This window comes from Ylistrum balloti, unplaced genomic scaffold, assembly GCF_031769215.1.
Source record: "Ylistrum balloti isolate Yb309-2 unplaced genomic scaffold, AGI_CSIRO_Ybal_v1 Utg369626, whole genome shotgun sequence".
Classification (NCBI taxonomy): Eukaryota; Metazoa; Mollusca; class Bivalvia; order Pectinida; family Pectinidae; genus Ylistrum; species Ylistrum balloti.
The window spans coordinates 188,406-206,762 of record NW_026781894.1 but is presented as its reverse complement, the minus strand read 5'-3'; the positions used below and the strand labels follow the sequence as shown (position 1 = coordinate 206,762).

General features: G+C 34.7%; 1 protein-coding gene across 1 annotated transcript; it reads left to right on the top strand.

Annotated features, from left to right (window-relative positions):
- Positions 1-34: 34 nt before the first annotated feature.
- On the top strand, positions 35-8,936 carry LOC132551481 (elongation factor 1-gamma-like). Its single transcript, XM_060215629.1, has 11 exons — positions 35-57; positions 198-347; positions 1,119-1,182; positions 3,118-3,260; positions 3,565-3,708; positions 3,873-4,002; positions 4,735-4,838; positions 6,507-6,580; positions 7,919-8,091; positions 8,292-8,416; positions 8,674-8,936. Exons 1-11 carry the CDS (start codon positions 46-48, stop codon positions 8,824-8,826), a joined length of 1,272 nt encoding a protein of 423 aa, XP_060071612.1. The 5' UTR covers positions 35-45; the 3' UTR covers positions 8,827-8,936.
- The last annotated feature ends 9,421 nt before the right edge of the window (positions 8,937-18,357 follow it).

Sequence of the window (18,357 nt, the reverse complement as noted above, 5' to 3'; positions counted from 1 at the left end):
AGTCATACAGGATGTGGTATTGCGCTTCCTCTCTCTACCGGTGCAATGGCGACTGGGGTAGGTAATCGTGGCACTTAAAGTGCAATCGCCCGTGTTACTAAACAATCTCGGTACTTGAAGTTCAATGCATTTTACAATTTAAAGATACATAACAGATAGATATTTTGTTATAATTATTTTTTATTATTTTCATTCAGACTCTCTACACGTACCCCGAAAACTTTCGTGCTTACAAGGCACTAATCGCTGCTCAGTACAGCGGTGCAAAAGTCACCGTCTCCTCTGGCTTCAAATTAGGAGAATCTAATACCACGAAGGAGTTCCTGCAAAAATTTCCACTTGGAAAGGTTTGTATATGATGGTTATTTGTCTTCTCTTGAATTGATGCGTATCATATTAGTAAGGACTGCTGCTGAAGGAAAGAAAATGTTGATTTTGGCATCCGGCTGGACTGACCGGGGGACTCGCGAGTTGCATTCATAAAAAACCACCTGTATGGCCATGTCCAATGATGTATATCCAAAAGTTGTTTCTTAACAGTAATGGTTGTTATTACTACGACCATGTATTTTTATGACGTTTGGTGTAATTGATTTTACCGACTCCCAATCCTTCAATGTTGATTTTCCACTGATTTTGTTTCATTTGCTGACAGATTCTTCAACGCTATACAGTGTTTAGTTCGAGTGGAATATTTCGCTTTCAGTCAAGTGTATCGTGAAAAAAGAGGTGTCTGCCTTCTACACTATTGTTGACATTTTTGACACGGTCGAAGTAACACTTGATTAAATTGGTGTCGAATGTACCATGTGACCGGTAATCTCATTATTTCAGGACAGCTATGGAGGAAATGACACTAATAACAGCTGAAGGAACTGTTATGTTGTCTCTTTCACTTTTATCTTAATATAAAAAAAATAATTCAGCGTGGTTTGTTTCATGCATACTGGCTTTCTCCTCAATTGCTCAATTTTAAGTCAATTTAACCCCTGTAGATTTCTGCTTCTCACCTTAAGATATAATTAATCACTGATAAAGTGAAAACTTATTGAATATGTATCAAGTGTCGCTGTCAATGCAAAGAGAATAACTCTAGACTTTTTTGTTGTGTGTTGCAGGTTCCGGCCTTTGAAAGTAGCAATGGTGATTGTGTCTTCGAAAGCAATGCCATAGCCCACTATGGTAAGTTTAATCCAGTGTGAATTATGTCACCACTAAACTATGAGAAAATACAGAAAACTGAAATAACTTATCCCTCTATCAAAGGCATGTTTGTCCTTGGCAGACTTATGTGTAAGAAATGGAGGTAGATTGAACAGATTGACTGGTTGATTTTACATGTAATGCATTGCTGTGTTACTTGAAACAGACTGTCTAACAACTATTTTTATGAAAGAAATTTTTAATTTACACATGTATATACATCTTGAGATAGAACCTGGATGATATAAAGGTTCCAGGATATACATATAATATCTGATTCAGGGTAATGTTGTTCTTGAGAACATCTGGCTTTTATATTACCTGCAAATATAATCACACCGTTTACCATAACAATCTGACAATCTTGTGTAACAGCTATTGGCAACTTCAGCATATACTGTACAAACTGCCGACAGACCAAGTAGCTATTGTAAAAACACCTGTAATAGCTGTATTAGCATATCAAAGGTACCTATATTCTTGTTTGTATGCAATTTTAAATCAAAAGAAAAAAAGATCGGAAATGTACTCCAGATAGCAACTTTTATAGCTACAAAAGTTGATAGGTAGATTATACTACTCCTGATCTGATGTTGTCTACTGGAAACAGAATAATCTAAATATTAAGCAAAATCTGGACCCAAGAACCTGACTGAAGTGATATCAGTCTGTGCTGTTAACCTTTATCATACATATACAGTTGCTGGTACTGATAATCAGAGACAAATAGTGTTATTTCGTTTACTAGCCTACAATTGTCAGATTTGCTCTATATCCATCGTCCATCTTAAGTAATATTTGTTATTGCCATTTCTTGAGAAGTATTGGATGGATCTTTCTCAAATTTCATTTGTAGGTTTCCCTTGGTTCCTAGTTGTGTCCATGTGATTTTGGTACTATTCAGAAAAATAAAAGGCAGGCAGCCGTCTGGGATTTTGACTTAAAAATTTATTGCTTTCCAACTTTTTAAAAACAAGTGGATTAAATGACCATGGGTACCAAGATCCCTCTGGTATTTATTTTTGTTGTTAAGCCATTCAGAACTGCTCAGCTTTGGATGTGTAGTTCATCACTTATTCTTATTCCAGACTGTACAACGTTGAATGTGATTATATTCTGGTGGCAATAAGATTAAAAAAAATCTTTCCTCAGTTGGTGTCATTGTATAATTTGCCATAGTTTTAAAAAAGTGTTTTGCATTTACAATACTTAATGATAGTTCACTGTTGAATTTGTTTGCTCAGTTTATCACCACATGAACAGCCAAACATTTTAAGGCATTTCCTCCTTGAAGTAACCTCAAGTAACAACATAAGAGAGGCCCTTGCCATGTCTTTTAGAGCAATTAGGATAAAATATCTTGCCCACATACACAATCATGTCAGCACATGTTTAACTTCCCAAGAAACATAAACTATCATCGGAAGGGCATATCAACCACACACCTCATATTTTCATCAGAGGTTCTGTTGTTGAGAGCATGGGGTGCATAGAAAAAAATGAAAGTAAGACATACAAACATCTTCACGATAAATTCTTGGGGATTCATGAAGGAAATAAATCATGGCTAGTCATAGGAATTCAATAGTACCAAAAACAGTGTCAAAACAAAAAGTTAAAACCTAAGCAAAATCATTAGTGATGTTGCTATTGGGGATTACGAAGAAAAATATCGGGAACTTCCATATTACCTTAATCCTCCATCAAAGGCATGTTTGTCCTTGTTAGACTTGCGTGTAAGAACTGGAGGCATATTGACCAGACATGATAGATTTTTTACTGGTAATGCATTAGATTGTGTTACTTAACACTATTTGTCTAACAGTTATTGGCTAGTAATTGTACCCAAGACCAGAAGTAAGATTGATGAAGTAAGAAATTTATGAAGAAAATGTTTGTTTTGATTGTTTTCAGTTGGAAATGCTCAGCTGCAAGGCAGTAACACCCATGACCAGGCTGTAATCCAGCAATGGATTAATTTTGGTGACAATGAAATTTACCCAGCGTCATGCACCTGGGTGTTCCCTACTCTAGGGATTACACCATTTAACAAGCAGGTAAACTTATTCTTGTGATTCAGAGAGGTGATAAGCCACATTATCACTGTTGAAAGATTGCTAATCATTTCAAGGTTGAAGGCTTGATAAAGAAAGTAATGTATTGATCAGTATTTTTAACTGAAAATGTGAAGGCATATTAATTGGGATTTGGACACAAATTTTTATTGGCCAACATGAAATAAGTTTTATATGGGAAGCTGTAGAGCACACTATGTTGCGATCATAAAACTCTAAGCGTTAACAGAATTTCTTGGCTGTTACTGGGACTGAGCTATATAATATAACCGTTCCTAATTTTTAGGAAGGTGATAAGGCAAAAGAGCAGATGAAAAAAGCTCTGACGGTGCTCAATAATTATTTAAGGACAAGGACTTACCTCGTTGGAGAGCGCATCTCCCAAGCTGACATCAGTCTTGCATGTAACCTCATGCTTGCTTACCAAAATGTAAGTAATCCATTTTTTGTTATTTTGTTTTTAAACTTCTTGCATTTTATAGCAAAGCATCCAAGTTTCAAAATTTTAAAGAATGAATGAAGTTAGATTTAAGTGTGCTATTTTCATTAGATGTATGCAAAATAAATAAATTTGATTTCTGGTGATAATTAAAGGTTATGGATCCATCATTCCGAGGGTCATTTGGAAATGTGAACCGGTGGTTCAACACGCTCATCAATCAACCACAATTCAAGTCTGTCATTGGGTCATTCTCCCTTTGTTCCAAAATGAAGGAGGCAGATGGTAAGAATAATGCTTACTTATTTGAGACACAATTTATGCTAGATGTGATTGATGGAAATCATTTCCATTATGTATATTAAACTAATAGAATACCTAAAATTAAAAGGAGCATGATTTTCAAGATGTATAATAAACTATCAGAATACCTAAAGTTAAGAGATCTGTTACAGTTGGTCATATGTTATGGAAGTCAATTGCAGATACAATCTTTGACATTATGGTGGTTTATTTGTAAGGAGTGTTTTGAATACAGCACCCCATACTGCCGCAGGGTTTGCCATAATTTTGCTAGTAGTGGGCTGTGTAGTGTAAGTAGGAGGCTGGCCTGCCATGTAAGTGTAGTCGTGTATGGAACATTATTATGGAACTGGATTGGTGTAGGCAGCCAAATGATCAAAGTAGCCGGTCAAATTGGGCGGCGACCGGCTCTTATGGAAAACCCTGCTGCCGGTTCTTTTAGGAGGTAACTCCTTTGCAGTACTTTGATTTTTACCACCTTCTGGATAAAAGTGTCCAAACTGAAAGGATTAGAAAGATTCGTTTAAATTTTGGGTTTAGAGGTTATAGCTGAAGTAAATGGAAAATAGTTCAAAATTTCACAAGTGATATGGATGTCTTATTACTGACTTCATGAAAACAAAGCTTTTCATATAGAACTTGTTTTGTTAAATCCTATCAAGTGTTCCTTTTGTATAACAAATATAGTTGGACTGTTCATGATTTATCTTGAAGGAAAGAAATATGCAGAGCTCCATGGTGGTGGTAAAAAGGAAGGCAAGTCCAAGAAGGAACAAAAGAAGGAACAGCCTAAGAAGCAACAGCCGAAGAAAGAAACGGTGTGAAGGAATTTAATATCTCATTCAGTCTGGCCATCCTATCTCAAACTGATTTCAATGAAACTGCACATATCATAGCTTCCCCCAAGCATTGCACATCTGGATATTATTTTTAGCCAATATTCATAGGATGGTGGGCTATTCAAATTACCCTGTGCTTGTAGTCCCAACCTCCATCCTGAAACAACTCATTCTGGATAATTCTTCTTTAGAACTGAATATATCTTATTTCATATGCAGGTCTCCTTGATCCATTATGTTGTATTATCAGATTTGGTACTGATTTTTAAAAAATGGTTGACGTGTGGTCATCTTGGAATTTATAGGTACAGGTTATAAACACTATTTCTTAATTATATTCTCAAATTTTCTGAAATTGAGAGCAAAAGAACCAAGTTTTAAAGAGCTAATAAAGATTATACATTGGTGGGTAAAATGAGTGACATATGCCTTCAGTTCAGTTAGTTCTTGCGACTTTTATACCAATGTTCCAGCTTTTACATAATGAAAACCTTGACTATGGTCTTCTGAAAACATAAAAAAGAAAAATCATTTGTGAAATATGCAGTGTATCAGGAAGCATCCATTGCATTACTGATTAACAGATCCAGAATTCAGGATAAAATCAACAAAGTTTAAATAATAATATAACTGTATTTATTTGTATCAAAAATAATTGATAATAGATGTTAGCATCTTAAATAAGTACAGGGAAAAAACCTTGATAATTATTTCATAAATTTTTTAGCTCACCTGGCCCAAGGGGCCAAATGTTTTGATAATTAGCTGGTATGTTTCGAGGATAAAGCAAGACAAAGTTTGTGAAAAGACCTATATTCAAGGCCACATGGGCCAAATTTGTCAAAATCTTAAATGACTTCTTCTCTTGAACTGAAACACCTAGATGCATGATATTTGGCTGGTATGTTCCAAGAATTAAAACCTGACAAAATGTGCAAAAAAATGACCTTGACCTATTTATAAGGTCACAGAAGTCAAACTTGTTAAAATCTTTAAATGATTTCTCATGAACACATATGCATAGAGGCATGTTTGGCTGGTATGTTCCTTTGATAAATCCCAGCAAAGTTTGTGAAAAGAAATGATCTGGACTGTTATTTAAGATCAAGGGGTTCAAATTTGTGAAAATTTTAAACTACTTCTTCTGATGAACTGTAAGGTTTAGAGGTATAATATGTGCATGGTATAAACATGCCAAGTGAGCCCTGCAGGCTCATTGGGTGTCTTGTTTTCCCTTTCTATCCAAATTATTTGCAACATAGGATATTCTTACTATACCTGTATTGTAGTATAATGAAAGTATGTCATGTGTCTATAAAAAGATGTTAGAATTTGTGCTTCTGTAGTAAAAATTTCATCAGTGCTAGTATGAATGTCAAGTTGGGAAATTTTTTTAATTGCACTCCCTTGTAATTGGATTTTTTCTTTAAGATTGAAGTGCAATTCTTCCTTTTGAATTATCTCTACTGATCATTGACTATTCAGGATGAGTGCAAGAAGACAGCTTAATGCAGTTTATACAGGTCTTGCAAACCTTTTCCCTGTTGATCCTTACATGTATTTTGTATAAATTTAGTTCAATCAAATGAATGATAAGATTTGTTTAGATATACTAGGGAATTGAAATGGGACATAAAATTTTTACAGGAGGTGGAACCAGAGGATGATATACCACAATTACCCAAAGAAAAGAAGGACCCTTGGGCAGAGTGTCCACCAACGTAAGTGTCCTGATTATAAGTTGTATTGAGTGTGTTGTTAATGTTAAATCAATCCCCTGTAGCTTCTTTTATCTTAATGATAATTCACATGAGGTTGGGTTGGATCTAGAAAAGATCACTTTTCATGTCTTTATGTGCAACTGTCTGTTATAGATACTTGGGTAAAAGAATATCATTAGGTATTGATAATAACAGGTACTCGTTATGTTTCTGTAGAGAGGCTAAGTTGATAAAGAAATGATAGTATATGATTAAACAGAATCATTAAATATTTTGGTTTTAGATTCAAAGTTTGAAAGGGGTAGGGGTTGAAAAAATGCTCTAGTTTTTAGCTCGCCAGGGCCAATTGGCAGGGCCCAACTGGGAAAATCTAACCCCCAAATTTAGTTTATTTTCATATCATTGCTTTGCACCATCAACAATTCATTTGGATATTCGGTTCTTTGAAACAGCTGTGATCCCTGTTGAAAAGCTTTAGCATTGCTGAGCATCGGGAGATCAACACAATCATAACTGACAATATGTCCTTTTGTCTGGTCCCTTCCAAATCCAGATTATATCATTGAAGCCATTGAGATTACCATCCCATAATTTAATAGCATTGCTTGACATCAGGAGATTAACAACTGATGATTTTGATTAAGCCATGTGGCTACCTCGTGTATACTCTATTTATCATTTGCCATTTTATTTAAGTTGCGTTGGGTCCAAGAGGTTCGAAACCAACACAACTTCTCTCCCTTGAGCTTTTGGATGCAGAACAAACACAGATTAGGAAGAATAAATTGATTAATTAATTTTGATATTTTTTAAAATCAAAACAACTGAATTGTTTGACCCACAAGATCTTTTTTCGTCAAGATCTTATTTTCTGTATCATGTTTATTTACCCCTACATTTGAATTTTTTGGGGTTCCTGTTTAACCAGTAACCCATATAATTCAGTTTGTAGTAGCACCCATCACTCATTAAATGCATTTTAGTGTTGTCCCTACACCCACAAAAGAAACCACCAAAAATATGACAATTCATCTGCCGCAAAACGCCCCCACACGTTTTATTTAAGAACCTCCTTAATAATATTCAGTATGCATAATACTTTTAAACATTTTAGTTTATATACACAAGTCAAGGTATATATGGTGTCAATTTTGCAGTATTATTGTCAACATCTTCAGTTTATATGCACACCACAGTATTGTAAAATAAAATAATCCAACTGATTTGATTTTACTGGCCATAGGTCAAATTTGAAGGGCCAAAGGTCAAAATTTGAAATAACAGTGATATGTGCAAATACTGATTCATAGTTTGTTCTAGATATTGTTTCCTTTTCAGAAAATTCAACTTTGATGAATTTAAAAGGGAATATTCCAATAAGGATATAGTGAAAGAGGCGTTACCTTACTTCTGGAAACACTTTGAGCCAGAAAACATGTCTATTTGGCATTGTGACTACAATTACAAAGATGACCTGTCACAAGTCTTCATGACCTCAAACCTGATGAGAGGTGATTATTTAAAGAATGTTAGATATTATACTTTATTTGTTTATTGATACTAGACAAATATGTAATCTTTGATGCAGAGTTATTTACTGCAAAAATTTTGCATTATATGCAAAAAATGAAAAACCTAACCTTCCAAACTATCCTGTCTCTCCCTCTCATTAAAGATCACAGTTGTCTGAGATGTATTTTTACTTCCACAGGATTTTTCCAAAGAATTGACAAAATGCGCAAGAATTCCTTTGCAAGCATGTGCATTTTAGGAGAAGAGAAGGGTCACAATATAAGTGGCGTTTGGTTCTGGAGGGGACAAAATCTTGCTTTTGAGGTGAGTTGATATGTTTAGAAGTGCATGTATCTTTTAGATATCTCATTGTAGCTTTCCTGATCACGTGGATGGCAGGTTTATGTTGTAGGTAATTTAACTGATGATGATAAATCATTCATACCTGAAAAAATTTCTTGCATTATAAAAGTTGGATGAAAATCTCACAGCATGATAGGTAAAATGGATGACAGAAAATATTTCATGGTTATTTGCAGAAAGTTTTTTAAAGATTTTCTCTTGTTTTTCTCTCGCTGTAGTTGAACGAGGACTGGTCTGTGGACTATGAATCATACACATGGAAAAAACTAGACCCTAGTGATGAGAAAGACAGGAAATTGGTGGAAGATTACTTTAGCACGCCTGATATAGTTAATGGGGAAAAATTCATTGACGGAAATGTCTTCAAGTGATTGATGACAGCAGTGAAAACTTATTTATACTTACAGAATGGGACAGATGGATAATACTTGGAAGTGCTGTGTCATATAGACATTAAACATGTTGACAGTGAACTGGTAAACTTGTGTTTTGTTCTTTATTTTTATTTCACATGGCCAAAAGAGCCAGTTGAGCTATAGGGATATTGCAGCATCAAACATCTGTCCATCATTTGTCAACTTTTCCTATAAATCACTACTAGTCATGAATAAGGATGGGATTTTTGTTGACCAAGTTTGGTCTGAAGCATAAGGAATTAAGGTTATATAAACTTGGGGTTGTGGCCACAAGGGGCGGTGCCCAATCAGGGAAATGGAGCAAATTCTCATCCTCTGTCTTTTGGAATAAACTGGATGTTCCAATTTTGTTTAAAGCATTGCTTGAGTGCAGCAAATCAGTTTTGTAAAAATGATGGATTTCAGCCCTCTCAAGTAGGAAGGGTGGGGCTAAATGGGGGAAATTCTTTAGAATTTTTGTTCTTGTGTAGGAATGCCTAGATTCTGTCCCGATTTGGTTCAAGACATGCTTCAGTGAAGGGTATCAATTGTGTATCAACGGTGGGTTTTGGCTCTTTAGGGCAGAAGTGGTGGGGCTCAATAGTAGAAATAGAGAAAATCTTACTTTGGTTTGAAGGGTTCAATTTTGTTAAGATTTAATCTGAAGTTTTCCTTGGTGAAGTTCTCTTAGGAGTTGGGATGGGCCTGATATGGAAAATAACTATATCAAATGCCTTTCCTTTAGTTTATCAACTTCAGTGAATTCCACAATGTGCGCAATGCAGGCCTTCCCCTGGGTCCAAAGTTGTGCCCATTTGATTGATCAGAAAAATAAAATGGCCAACAGGAGGCCGTCTTGGACTTTGGTTGTGGGACTGATCAGAAGAAAATGGTCGACAGGACAACATTTTGGGATTTCACCAACGAAAGTGTGTTATTACAATTTCTTGAGAACTGGATTGATCTCAAATTTAGAGGTACCCCCTTGTGCCCGTTTTGTATTGGGACTGATCAAAGCAATGGCCGTAGGGCGACCATCTTGGAATTGGCAGATAAGAGCGTTATGGCTATTCTTAAAGGGACTATTGAATTTCATATACCAATTGCAAAAATAGATGAAAGAAGGGAAAGCAAAAGAAAGATCAAACAATGGTGGGGCACTAAGATCCATTTGGGATCTCTTGTTAATACTACTCCATACGAAGACGTGCGCAGTGATAACGACAGTACGTAGTGTCAAAATTTTCAGGCAATCTACACCATCATTAACACAAAAATATTACATAACATACATAGAACTTAAAACAAATACAAAGTTATATCGAGAGCGGTTGTGCAAATTTAGGTTTCTCGATAAAGGTGCAGATTACATCGAAAATTTGGTAATTAACTTGTCCGTACTGTCGTTATTACTTCATTGATCATATATCTATTCCAGTAATACGCATCCAACGAACATTTGTTGGTTAGGATCCAGTACCAATACTGGACCAAACCGTCGAAATTACTTACTAGATTCTATATATTTACCGGAAATGATCTTAATAGCAAACCTATCTTAGAGCGAGGCTTTACTATAATTGTTTGAGTGCATGTTGTCACTTTAATGAAATAAAAAGTGAAGTGCTGATTGTCTAAACCATGGTAGCTGGATAGGACCTAGGGGTGACTTTTTATATACAGATCTAATATGCAGTTGTGAATTCATGATACAAACATCAAACTAATAACTTGTTTGTACGAATGGAAGCGTGTTGGGGAACCCACATGGTCGGGCAGGTGACCCCCATACCTTTTCACGTCAGGGTGGGAAATCGAACCCCGGACGTATAGTTTAAGACGAGTGTGCCACCCGACCACCCTACAAATAAACATTTACATGTATCACGAGTGTGCCACCCGATGTATAGTAAACGTGCATTTATTGATAAAGAACTATTTCTTTACTTGTAAATATCATTGTTTATTGTATCCAAACAGTGCTCCATCAAAAGCTATATTACACGCATAGAAAACTACGTTGTAAAAAGGGTTAAAAGAGAGCGGTGATCTTGATTCAAATATATGCATTTTGAAGATACCATTTTCTAGATATGAATTTCTGCCGAAGGTGAAGACAACATAGGATCTTTTCAAATATGTAATTAAAGTATACAATTTAAACGCTTTTTTGAGATAATATGCTGACTAATCAAAAATAATCATGTCTTGTCAGTCTCTCCATGCCTCCATTTCATTATTTTCTTGTTCAAAATGATGATGTGCGCCAGTGTAGAAGACTACAACATGTAGCGCTAATCCAGTGTCTATATATTTTCATAACCCAATGATTTAGTATGATTCTACCATAAAGCTATAAAAACCCACACAGATATTGCGGCACATCAGTCCACTACCGAAGAAAACGGCATAAACCAATATGAACGAATGAATGATGGCTCAATGCACAAATTTATAATTAAGGTACATTGGATACCTGGTTTTACATCTGCTATATAGCTTTGTCCACGGGCTATAACAGTGCAGTTAATGTTTTGATCTAATCTAAAGCTACGGTAATATTAAGACAATACCAAATCAAAAGCTGATCTAATCTACTCATAATTGCAATAAAAGATGATTAAAAGAGCGTCGATACCGTAGAACAGTGGAATTTTTTGTATGACCGTTTGTGACGTCATCGAACTCCAATATCAAGAAAGCTGAACGCAGCTAAGGTTGATACAAAGAGATCGAAGAGCGTTATGAACATCCACAGAAACGTATTTTTGTTGGTTTATTTGTTGAAATGCTGATTTTTATAAAACGGCGATATGTTTCTTGGAAGAAGAGAAATATGATTTTTGGCGTATCTCTGAAAATCACGTGTTTGGCTCTAGATACACATGTATTCCTTACACTCATGTAATATATATATATATATATATATTTAAAGACGAGATCTGGGTAACAAGAATTGACTAGTTTGGAAACTTACGAAATCGTGTACATCTAAGATCTCGTTGAAGAAGACGAAATTTAATTGATAGTACGGCTGCATGGTGATGGAAGCACCGTTGAAATATTTAAAGGACAAATATCAACCAATATCTAGACAGGCCGGAATCACTCAGCCTGTTGTCTGAGAGTCTGTGTTAGATTTCGCCAAGGCCTACGGTTTAGTGCATATAGACACTATTGCCGTTCAATAAAGTAAACCAAAAGCTCTATTGTCGACATCACCATTTATATGCTGGTAAATCCAAGTAATGCCGCTTTGTCAAAATCAAAATGAAGAAACCTATGTGCTAACGATCGCTGAATGTGTCTAACGTCCTATCGGAAAAAGATAATTCTCTTAAATTCTTGTATTCTTCCATCATTGATCGGCAAATTGTCGGAAACAAGTCTTACAATACCAAATTCACAGCAATGCGATATATTGGGGAAGCATGATTGTAACTATCAAGAAAGAAGTAATATAGACATGAAAATTGTACATCTTAGTGGATTTTTTTCCTATCTTGGTACTTTAGTAAGTATATATCGAGGTAAGCTCCTCATTATAAGACTGGCAGGTCCTTGCTTTCCATTGCTGTACTTGTCACGCTACCATTCGCTGGACATTGTGTAAAGAAGTCGATCAGCCAAGAATGTGGCATGATTAGTTTCTTTGGGAATGCCAATTGCCGGTTGATGGTCTGTGTCAAACCTGAATTAAAACATTTTTATCATATCATCTTCAGTGTATTCACATCCACCGTTCAAAATCACGTCTAGCTTAAACTCTGGTTTGATATGTACAAAACATTAGATCGATATACCTCCACCATATCACGACGGAGAATTAACTTGTCAGTTTTAAGATAAGATTGTAAATAGTTCCGACAAATGGACTACATTGTTTCAACAGACAATATAATGGAGACGGAGTACACGTGACATCAGGGTTTAGTGTGTATACACCTAACGCGTATGTCAATATATGATGCACTGGTGCAACCAATTTTATATATAAGACAAGAAGACGCGTTTTTTTTTTTTTTTTTTTTTATGGAATGTCTATGGTAAGTAATAACTTTCGTTAGTTTCTGAATACTAATATGTACTCCCTTTTCTCCATATCATTGAGTACAATATAATGTAATTTCTCGTCATTCTGACACTTCAGATTCAAAGGGGATCAGTTATTATATGACAGTAGTTAACCCCGTGCCTGCTATGTATAATAAATTTTCTATAAGTGCCTAAATTAACGTGCCAGTTTTTAAAACATACCCGCACAAATAAACACAAACAATGACTGTTATGTTGATTTTTTATCATTATTTTATATACACCTTTCAATGAATCGATATTTTCCCCAAGCAATCGATGGATCCCCTTCACTTAGTACCTTTGACCCTTGGAAATGTTGCAGTTTAATATTGAAACAACAGCATTTCTGAAAATACTAATACCGATCACTTACATGAACTTTGAAAGTCGTTCACATCTCGCTTTCATATGTTAACATGTTAACATGAAAATGACCAAACAACACGTTATACCAAAACTTACTGCGTAGACGATGGTTTTCTTAAAAACATGCACATTACATTAGTTGATCTAAAGGTTATATACGAAGAATTTCAATGACTAGAAAATTATTTAGATAACAGAAAACGAGAGATTTAAAAAGCAGGACTTCGCTCACGAATGAATTTAGCGAACAGTTCTCCGCCGCTATTGCAGAAGAAAATTATACCACTACTATAATACCAAATGCCCAGCTACTATTCTGTCAGATCAACAGATTATAAACACTTAATTTCAAAACTCAAACATTCTGGAAATGCATGTTTATAGCCCAAATTGAACAAAATAATAAATATGATATTGCTAAGACAATAATATATTTCTGCTCTGGTATCTAAAATTTTTTCCAGTGGAAATATCGTTATGCACTAAACCCTTTACAGTCACGCAACGCCATTCATTGTCCGATGAATGTTTTACAACGTGCAAGAATCTCAATACAGATTAAACGTGCTGTTGGCTCTCAAGGTTTAAATGTTGGTCTTCATTAACTACTGAAGAGGTAAACCTGATCTCATTTTGAACAAAATTTAGTTACCCTCTGAATGCAATTTTCGGTTGGATACAAGTGATTTACATTCTGGTCCCAGAATATCGTACTTGACCAATTTCGGTATTAATAACAAGTATTGGTAACTCTCTTGAACAATAAACGTGACATTAGGCCAAATTTCCCGTATATATGATGTGGTAAATCCCCGTCGGTTGGTCTTAAGATCCCATCATTTATCCAACTTTGGAACTTTGAGCACCAATATGTGAACGTATTTATTTCAAGATATTAGGCCTAGCGCTCTCCCATTTAAAATATGGAATCTATAGGGAACCATCCACGGCCCTAGTTGAAAATCAAACTATCTCTTATATAAGTGCGATTTTCACCTGGGAACGAGGATGGATGGGGACTATATAGGATCAATATAAGCCCAGCAGGATCTATACTACCAATGTACTATCAATGTTCAGAATAAATATTGGAAGAAGTCACTGGTACAGCTTTTAGAAAGAATTATGAGAAATGAAATGAATGTCATTTTTATGCTCAGTTTTTAAGCCTTTGGACAGGGCCATACAGAAATTTGTATGAAAATGTGTATGATCTTTTTGTATTCATTTGAAACAACTTTTATTTTGTACTCGATTAAACGAGAACCTGACTTTTTTCTGCCTAAGCATTTCTATTAACGACGAGGTGACAAAATATCAGACGGGACCATAGTTTCATGGCACGTAAATAATCAAATTCGACATATTTTGATTAATATCTATATTTTGTGCCCATCAACTGTTATCAATGAGCGTGTACATGTAATCATTGAAGCTGAATGACGTGACAGTAATAACGTCATAGTGTGTTTGACATCCAATGTGCGTCACTCTCACCAGTAGCGGTGATGGATCCACGTGCCTTGTGTGTACCAAATCCGGAAAACAGAGGCCTATTAATAAGGTAAGTTAGATGCACTGTTAAGCGTGATATGCTCATTCACTTAGATATCAACAAGATAAAAGAAGACACATTGCATATATAGATATATGAATAGTTCCCGGAAAGATATATTAAATACTTTAACTAAAAAAACAAGGTGAACTTGAAGAAAGGTATTTTGTAAACTATTTCAGTTCATGGAAAAACATGGTTTTCGTGGTTTCTGTACAACGATTTTTTCAGCATTGAAGACTATAATCTTCACACGAGTTCTAAAATGGTGCCTTTTTCAAATTTTATTTTAGTTATGTAAGATAAACACTTGAAAGAACAATACAGACAGATAATACGAAATGCTTGCATCCATCAACCTAGTGTTAGGATATTATGATTCATTGCTATTGTAAAAACAGAAAGTTTGTTGGCCATTGGTTGTTTGGTCCTGGTTTTTCATCTCCTAGATGTTGTTTCGCCGACGAATGTCAGTGTTCTGGATACACAAGGGGAGCGACAGGTTTGTTTGTTGGCTGGTTGGTTGATGGGTGTCCTCGCTTTTACCATTGTTCTTTAGAGTTTCAGCAGACGCTACGAGGATGCAACCGTATTGGAAAGACACGAAATAAACCACAATGGGAACAAAATGTCTGCCTTTGCATACATTTTTTAACAAACTATTTTATGTTCAATATTGTACATTCTGAAAGCATGGTAACGAAACATTGGAACACTCTTTCTTTGACTGTGTTTATGCATGTTAACTAAACAAGGGGTAAACAATGGGTTATATGACTATCTGCTCAGGAAGGTAAGCAATACATGTTTATTGATTTTTAAAAATTGTTAGATATTTCATCGGATATCATTTTAAAAATGAAATACTGTATACTTAAGATTTAGAATACAATCTGTTTAAGTAAATGTTTATTTTATTTGAATGAAAGATGAACACAGAAAAACTGATAGTCAAAAAATAAAAAGAAAATAACTTTATCAACTTACAAGCTCAATTAATCATATACAAATGTACATAAACTATGATACAATAAATTATATCCGTTTTTATTCAAAACACAAACCAACCCACATATTTAGTTTACTTCGAAGATTTGGTGATTCTGCAAAACCTTTGAAGACTAGAGATGTCTTCACATCCCACTAACCTTGCTTTCACTGGTCTAGTCAAGGCATTTACACTATATACCTCTTCCTTTCTATTCTACCCTTGAAACGAATGTAATTGTTGAATGGTTTCATACGGTTTCATGCTGATGTGTAGAAAGTCTTACATTATAATGTATACGTAAGTAATTGAAACAACTCTTATCATATTTTTAAAAAAAGTAAAAATAGATAAACAATTGTGTAGAAGTAAGCAAATTTCAAGATAATTTTAGTATCTTTGCCATCTTTGAGCAATGTGTGAATGGATTTAGTAAACTACACAGTATTTACCGATATATTGAATGACTTTTTGTAAAAGGATGTCTCGATATGAGAAGGAATTTAGTAATAGACACAGCATGTGCCGATAAAAGAAGGGGTTAAGTAATAGACACAGTATGTACCGATAAAAGAAGGGATTTAGTAATAGACACAGCATGTGCCGATATAAGAAGGGATTTAGTAATAGACACAGTATGTACCGATATAAGAAGGAATTTAGTAATAGACACAGTATGTACCGATATAAGAATTAATTTAATTATGTACACAGTATTTAAGATCAATGAAGTAATTTAGTAACAGACACAGTATGTACCTATAAAAGAAGGGATTTTAGTAATAGACACAGTATGTGCCGATAAAAGAAAGAATTTAATTATGGCTACAGTATTTAAAATTAATGAAGGAATTTAGTAACAGACACAGTATGTGCTGATAAAAGAAGGAATTTAGTAATAGACACAGTATGTACCGATAAAAGAAGGGATTTAGTAATAGACACAGTATGTACCGATAAAAGAAGGGATTTAGTAATAGACACAGTATGTGCTGATAAAAGAAGGGATTTAGTAATAGACACAGTATGTACCGATAAAAGAAGGGATTTAGTAATAGACACAGTATGTGCTGATAAAAGAAGGAATTTAGTAATAGACACAGTATGTACCGATAAAAAAAGGAATTTAGTAATAGACACAGTATGTACCGATAAAAGAAGGGATTTAGTAATAGACACAGTATGTGCCGATAAAAAAGGAATTTAGTAATAGACACAGTATGTACCGATAAAAGAAGGAATTTAGTAATAGACACAGTATGTACCGATAAAAGAAGGGATTTAGTAATAGACACAGTATGTGCTGATAAAAGAAGGGATTTAGTAATAGACACAGTATGTACCGATAAAAGAAGGGATTTAGTAATAGACACAGTATGTACCGATAAAAGAAGGGATTTAGTAATAGACACAGTATGTGCTGATAAAAGAAGGAATTTAGTAATAGACACAGTATGTACCGATAAAAGAAGGGATTTAGTAATAGACACAGTATGTGCCTATAAACCTTTTTGGGTGAAGATATATCATACACGATGGTTACGCGTGATAGGTGAGGGAAACGTATCCCTGTCACTATGAATTATTATTTTATACAGTTTGTATGCTATCCACATCATTCAAGGTTCGGTTTAATCAACAGAAAATCGGTGCTATATGCTAGAATCACCATTAAAGAAAACAAAACAGTTTATGATGTAATTTTACATTTTCATTATGTTATTTGTGCAATAGTTTTCCTAGACAGCTGTAGAACACACTTTTTTTAAATATATGTTTCAATAACTAATACTAGTTTCATAATCTTTCTATCTGTCAAGTTTCCTTGAATGTTAAACGACAAATCTAGGCCATCATTGATTATGTGATTCAAATTCTACCCAAGCGTAAAACATTTAACCTTCCAGATTACTTGTTATTATTACATATCATCACCAGCAATGATAATATTTCTCCCTCTGATAGCCTGCAACAAACGCCGGATTAATGAGCTCAGTACAATGTATCCAGAGTTTTTAGCGGAGGGCCGAGAGTTTAGCTCAGCTGCTGCAGTCACTATTCACGTATATTGATTCATTTGGTCGTTTCTTTCTACAATGACATTCGTTTCGGCAAGAAAATAAAACCACAAAACTAGTAAAAATAACTTCAATAAAAACCAAAGAATACTTGTAATTAAACATTACTACATCAAATTTAATTTAATTTTAACAATAAAGCTATTCAAATACTAATTGCAGACAAAATCTTAAATCATAAATTTATCCCAAAACGTGCTTTCCTAACATACAACGAACGAACCTTGTAATTATTATTGTACTAACAATGTTTGGACAAGGTAACTGCCAATAATATATTTTTTCACACATCGAAATGAACACGATAACCTGTAGATCTGTTTTAGGACCTAATGATGAGTTAAGGAATTGATAATGTCTTATTTACTTGTTGTTTATTTGTTTACTGATCCCTACATAGTGAAGCTGAGCAGTCAGCTACTTGTATGTTTTAATTTCCTGAT